This window comes from Dipodomys ordii, unplaced genomic scaffold (assembly GCF_000151885.1).
Source record: "Dipodomys ordii isolate 6190 unplaced genomic scaffold, Dord_2.0 Scaffold79, whole genome shotgun sequence".
Taxonomy (NCBI): domain Eukaryota; kingdom Metazoa; phylum Chordata; class Mammalia; order Rodentia; family Heteromyidae; genus Dipodomys; species Dipodomys ordii.
The window spans coordinates 3,465,634-3,472,150 of NW_012267295.1; the positions used below are offsets into that span (position 1 = coordinate 3,465,634).

Genomic DNA, 6,517 nt, shown 5'->3' on the forward strand with positions numbered 1-6,517 from the left:
TTTTAACAATGGATTTGGGGGAACCATTTTATCCCTAAGAGTACTTTCCAGAAGATTCTGCTGGAGCTGCTTTGCTGTCTGAAAGTGAGCCCTACCTCTGGACTGGCCTTGGCTCTGTCTGTAAATTTCAAAGAACTAGACAACAGCTCTTCTTTGGGCTATAACTGGGACTTCAGCTGGGCACCAGTGGCTCACACGTGTAATCCTGGCTACTCAGAAGGCTTAGATTTGAGGATCACAATTCAAAGCCAGCCTAGGGAAGGAAAGTTTGTATGAGACTCTTATCTCCAGTCAACTACCAAAAAGCTAGAAGTGGAGCTGTGGCTTAAGTGGTAGAGTACTAGCTTTGAGCAAAAGAAGTTCAAGGGCAGTGCCCAGGTCCTGAGTGTAAGCCCCAAGACCAGCACAATAAAAAAATAACATTTCACATGTCACTGAAGTGACCTGGGACCCCAGTGCACTTTCTAGAAAGGTCTCTTGCACAGAGCTGCTTCTATATCCTACATACTGGGCTTTACCCATGTTCCCATTAATTTTCCTTGATGTCGGAGTCTGCTCTCAGTGCTATTCTTTGCTTCTCTGTGAGGGAGTGAACCTTCCTTTTGAAGTAAGGAGCCAGAGTTGATCATTATAAATAGCTGGGCTAGGAGCTGGGGATCCAGACAGTCTTGCCTCAGAGCAGGCCAGAGGGTAAACACATGAAAGAAAGACAGAGCAGTGCGTTTCATAGAACAGAAAGGGCACAGGAAATGGATGGTAGCATCTGTCTGGTGAGAGTATGGAGCAGGCTTTTAAGAAGGCAGAATCATGAGCCAAGATTGTAAATGAGCAGTGTGGGGCTGGGATGTGGAATGCTTACCTAGCATGCACATGGGTGAAGCCCTGGGCCCAGTTCCCAGCACTGCAGGGGGGAGGGAGTGGCATCTTGACAATCTAAAATTGGGATAGAGCCAGAATGTCTCCCAGTTAGCACAGCTAGGTGGTGAGGAATGGGTGTCAGCCATTAGGGAAACTGGGGAAAAATTAAAAACTCCATGCTCTTTGAGATTACTATAGTAATCCTGAGGCATGGTGGCACATGCCTGTAATCCCAGCACTCAGAAGCTGAAGCAAAAAGAGTTGGGCTGGGAATGTGGCTTTGTGGTAGAACGCTTGCCTAGCATGCACAAAGCCCTGGGTTCAGTTCCTCAGCACCACGTAAACAGAAAAAGCCGGAAATGGGGCTGTGGCTCAACTGGCAGAGTGCTGCTAGCCTTGAGCAAAAAGAAGCTAAGGGATGGTGCTCAGGCCTTGAGTTCAAGTGAGTTCAAGCCCCAGTATTGGCACAAAAAAAAAAAAAAGATTGAGTTTTAATCCGCTTGGGCTTCATAACAAGACTCTCAAAAGCAGGCAGAGGACAGCGGGCCAATCACATACTCTTGGGTAACAGCGCCAGCTTTCTCTGACAGAGCTGGGACCTATTAGAGTTTGGGCAAAGGAGGGCTGGGCCCTGACTTAGGTCTCAAGAGTGTTCACAAGACTGCTGCATGGTCTGGATAGGGCATGGCGGGACCATGGCTAGGGCTGGGGTGGGCCTGGGGTCGGGCTGGTCAGTGGTTAAAGGTGATGTTGAGAACTGGAAATTCTTTCTGATGCTGCCACTCACCAGGCCTGCTTCTCTGCAGGCTAGCCCATCTGTCACTCCAATCGATTCTCTCAGGGAGCCTCCTATTGCTGGCACCATGACAGTGAGGGGCGCTGAGCTGGCCCCAGACCCAGCGTCGCCCACAACCGCAGCAGCTTCGCCCAGCGTTACTGCGACCCCTGAGGGTAGCCCCACAGCCATGGAGCAGCCTGTGTTCCTGATGACCACCGCTGCCCAGGCCATCTCTGGCTTCTTCGTGTGGACGGCCCTGCTCATCACCTGCCACCAGGTACTGGCTCAGCAGGGGGGCTCCAGAAGGACCCAGAGAGGTGTCTAGTGCAATTCAGTGTGGCTTGGGCAGGCCAGGCTGGGCATCAGAGGGAGAAAAGCCCTATCTGTAGGGCCAGCTGATAAGCCTCTTTGTGTGTCACCCTACCAGCTTCATGTGTCTCCTTTGCTTTATCTCCCCCCCCACCCCGCCCCCATTTCGTAAATACTGTTCTATATGACCAGAGGTACAGAGACATTGTGCTTTTGTGTTCCTCTCCTAAGAGTGTCCTCATTTGGTGTCACTTTATGTTAACATGTCCAGCCCTGTGTAACCCTTTGCTTTGTCTCTTAGAATGGAAGTTGTCTGGTTCATTTTTGCAGGGGAGGACTCCGAGGCTCTGAGTCACTAGACTCAGGCTGCAGAGAGAATAAGGGGCAAAGCCAGATGTCAAGACTCCTATCTTTCTTTTTTTTTTTTTTGGGTCCGGTCGTGGGGCCTGAACTCTGGGCCTGGGCGCTGTCCCTCAGCTCTTCAGCTCAAGGCTAGCACTCTACCACTTGAGCCACAGCGCCACTTCCGGCTTGTTTTCTTTTTGCTTATGTGGTGCTGGGGAATCGAACCCAGGGCCTCAGGCATGCAAGGCAAGCGCTCTACCACTGAGCCACCTTCCCAGCCCCAAGACTTCTATCTTTCTCACCTCTCATTTAGTGCGGAAGGAAGAGGGTCTTGGACCAGGGAGGGGGGAGTGAGGTGGCAACAGAACGTCTGGGCTCACCCCTGTCCTCTCCCCAGATCTACATGCACCTGCGCTGCTACAGCTGCCCCAACGAGCAGCGCTACATCGTACGCATCCTCTTCATTGTGCCCATCTACGCCTTCGACTCCTGGCTCAGCCTGCTCTTCTTCACCAACGACCAGTACTACGTGTACTTTGGCACAGTCCGCGACTGCTATGAGGGTGAGAACAGTGGGGTGGGAGCATCAGGGGGCCTGGAAGCTGACGGGAGACAGCGGTGAAGGGGTACCCCATCCACCTTCCTGCCTAGGGTCTGGGGCTACATACAAGCCTTCGCCCTCATGATCCTTCTGAGGGGTCTTTGGGCCCCTGAGAACCAGTCCTGACCCACTCTAACTTCTTACCCACTTGGGGTTCCGTCCACCCCACACCAACAGGTAACAGTGTTCCAGTAGACCAAGTCTCTTTGTACAGGGCTCTTGGCTACAGGGTCCCAGAACACCTTCACAGAGTCCTGGAGGCAGGGACCTACTTGTTTCATTTCTTCCTTCTGGCATCTTCCACTGGGGGACAGGCAGCATGTAAGCTGACCCAGGGCTCAATGGGAGGGATTCAGGGAACAATTGATGGCAAGTTGGCAGCAAGACCAAGCCTGCCTCCACTCTCATGGGTCTAAATTGAAGGGCTTTTTTTCACATGAGGTGCACTGCTGTGCTTTGAAAAAAGGGACTGTGTCTTCTCTCACATGCCTTGTTTCTGTGTGTAGAGAAGAGGCATCACCTCCTGTCCTGACCTTCAGTTTCTGGCTGGGCTCTGGGTGTCAAAGAGGAAAAGCTGGTACACTCACTCCTTCCTAGCCGCTGCCTGCTTGTCTTTTGAATAGTGTCCTAATGAACCTTCTTCCCCCTATTCAAAACAAACAAAATTAACCCAGTTGGTCCTCACCCTCTTGCCCTCTGAGGTCTGTGGCCACTGAATGATCAGCACAGAGAGACAATGATGCTGTTCCCCTAGGGAGAGAGGAATCTGCCTAGCCAAGAAGTCTTGGGGACATGGAAGGGCTGGCCTCAGCCAGAGCAGAGCTCAGCTCAGGGAGGATTCACACAGAGACATTCACTGCCTTGCAGGATAAAAATCGTTTGAGTCTGGACACTCCTGGCTCATACCCATAATCCTAGCTCCTCAGGAGGCTGAAATCTAATGATCTAAGAGGCTATCACTCCAGTTAACCACCAAAAAAGCTCAAAGTAGAGCTGTGGCTCAATTGGTAGAATGCTAGCCCTGAGCAAAAAAGTATACACACACACACACTCACATGATAAGATTGAAAGTTTTAGGTGAGAAAAACCTGCATGTGGAGGGAAAGGCTAGAGGCCCAAAGACTGGCTACGGGCAAGTGGTTTCCAGGGGGCTTCCTGGATGTCAGAGTTCATCACGATTGACCCCAAAGCAGCTAGAGTTGCCTCCTGTCCCACATTGGACCTATGCGTTGCTGGGACTCCAGATGCAGGAAATGCCTGTGCATTAGCGAGGAAATTGAGGTGCCTACCATCCCACTGCACCTTCCTGCCACCTCCCTGAATCCCCAGGTTCCCTCACCCACATTGCCCTTCCCCCCGAACCTTTACTGCTGCCAGATCAGCCTTGGAGCATATCAAGTGTTTCCTGGCTTTGGGAGCCTGGCATGTGCCCTCTCCCCAGTGCCTGGAAAGTTCTTCCCAGCCCTGTGGGGGACCTGCCCTTGTCTGCTCCCCAGTGTCCCCTCCAGAGGTGGTGTTGCTCCCAGCACTCCGTGTTCACTTTCTGCCTCACTGGCAAACTGAGCTCTGATGGCAGCTCCAGTGTGTGGCTTAACTGCATGCATGCAGGCAGGCACTAGTCTTCTTCTTTTTTTAAATTTTTGGTTGCTGGAGCTAGAACCCAGGGCTCACACAGGCTAAGCATGTGTTCTTCCTCTGAGCTATACCCCAGTCAACTCAATGAGTTTTGAAAAAAGAAAGGACTTTAATAGTTCCTACCGGGTGCTCTGCCTTGCCCCTGTGGGGCCTCTTTTTATCCTGGCCGTGCTCCTGTCTTACACTTCAAGAGAGAGTGCTGAGGCAGATGGGGACCTGCTTAAAGATTGGCTGGGTGTGAAGTTCCTGGAAATAGCGAGTTCCTAGGGAGCCCTCTGGGCTGCAGTAGGATGGGACCGAGCCTCTGTTTTTCCTACAGGTGCCACTCTCAAATGAACACCCAGGAGTAGCCTCCACCCACTTAGTTCTTTCAGAAATGAAAAGCTGAGCCTTTAGTACCCCTTCCCCTGCTCCTGAGACTCCATTTCCTTCACTTTTCCCAACTTCTCCTGTGTGTTTGAGGGGGCGAGTATATTCTCTTCTTGGCTGGTCCCTGGAGAGGGGTGCTGAGCAGAAGGTGAGGGACACAGCCAGAGGAGCCTCCATTGGCTCTTGCTCTGTGCTCCAGAAATGGCAGCAGATGGTCGGTAGACACCTCTACTCTGGAAGTCTCTTTGTTCTGCAAGCCAGCCAGCCTCGCTGCCTGTGGGAAGGTCTTCACTGGAAACCTGCCGCACTGTGAAACCTATCTCCTAGCAACACGATTGTCCTGGCCTGGCCACTCTAGGGATTTATACAGAGCTGGCAGATGCTCCAGTGTTCAGGCAGCTTTACTAAAGCTGCACCCCATCCCGTGCATCTGCCCCTTAAAACTCAAAGGACTGTCAGGACTGGTTCCAAGTTCTGATCCTCTCACTCTTTCTCCTCCAGGCCCCAGTACCCACTGAGGCTTCAGAGCAGCCTTAGAACTTGTCCTGAGGATCCTTATTTCATACTCAGCCAGTCAGCCTGGATGAAGGCCACCCAGAGCAGGACATTATACAGATACTTGTTTTTGTTTTGTTTTGTACTGAGGTTTGAACCGAGGGCTTCATGCTTCCTAGACAGGCACTCTACCATTGAACCAGGCCTCCCACCCTATTTTTGACTTTCTTTTCTGGTTGTGGGGCCTGAACTCTGGGCCTGGGCGCTGTCCCTCAGCTCTTCAGCTCAAGGCTAGCGCTCTACCACTTGAGCCTCAGCTCCACTTCCGTCTTTTTCTGCTTATGTGGTGCTGAGGAATCGAACCTAGGGCTTCATGCATGCAAGGCAACCACTCTATCACTGAGCCACCTTCCCAGCCCCCATTTTGGATTATTTTTTAGATTAGGTCTTCCTCCTTGGGTTTGTGCCCAGACTGTGATCTGCCTGTTTATGCTTCCCATCATCTTCCTTCTAGCTAGGAGGAGGATGACGTTATGTGTGTGTGTGTGACAAGTGTACACATGTACTACTGAATACAGTACAGCTATTGGTTAGATGGGATTCTGGTGAGCTTTTTATTTTTTGGGGGGTAATGGGATCAAGGGCTGGCCTTAAGCAAAAATCCTCCCTGTCTTGGCCACCAAGTATGTAGGATTACAGGAGTAAGCAAATATCATCAGCCTTTAAAAAAAAAAAAAAAAAAACAAATCTGAGCTGAGCAGCCGGTGGCTTACCTATAATCCGCTACTCCAGAGACTGAAAAATGAGGAATGTGGTTCAAAGCCAGCCTGGGCAGGAAAAGGCAGGCAGGAAAAGTCTGTGAGACTTTTCTTTTTTTGTCGGTCATGGGGTTTGAACTCAAGGCCTGGGCACTGTTCCTCAGCTCTTCAGCTCAAGGTAAGCGCTCTACCGCTTGAGCCACAGCGTCACTTCCAGTTTTCTAGTGCTTTTTTATTGTAGATAAGAGTCTCAGGGAGTTTCCTACCTAGGCTGGCTTTGAACCGTGATCCTCAGATCTCAGCCTCCTGAGTAGCTAGGATTATAGGATTATAGGCATGAGCCATGGCGCCTGGCAAGTCTGTGAGATT

The 6,517-nt window shown here is 51.2% G+C and overlaps 1 protein-coding gene across 1 annotated transcript in view; it reads left to right on the top strand.

Moving 5' to 3' along the window:
* The first annotated feature begins 1,662 nt into the window (after nucleotides 1-1,662).
* Nucleotides 1,663-6,517, top strand: part of Tmem184b (transmembrane protein 184B) — a 22,995-nt gene continuing 18,140 nt past the window's right edge. The window contains exons 1-2 of the mRNA XM_013024950.1: nucleotides 1,663-1,913; nucleotides 2,688-2,853. Coding sequence (XP_012880404.1) covers nucleotides 1,722-1,913; nucleotides 2,688-2,853 — 358 coding nt within the window. The 5' untranslated portion in view covers nucleotides 1,663-1,721. The remainder of the gene's footprint in view (nucleotides 1,914-2,687; nucleotides 2,854-6,517) is intronic.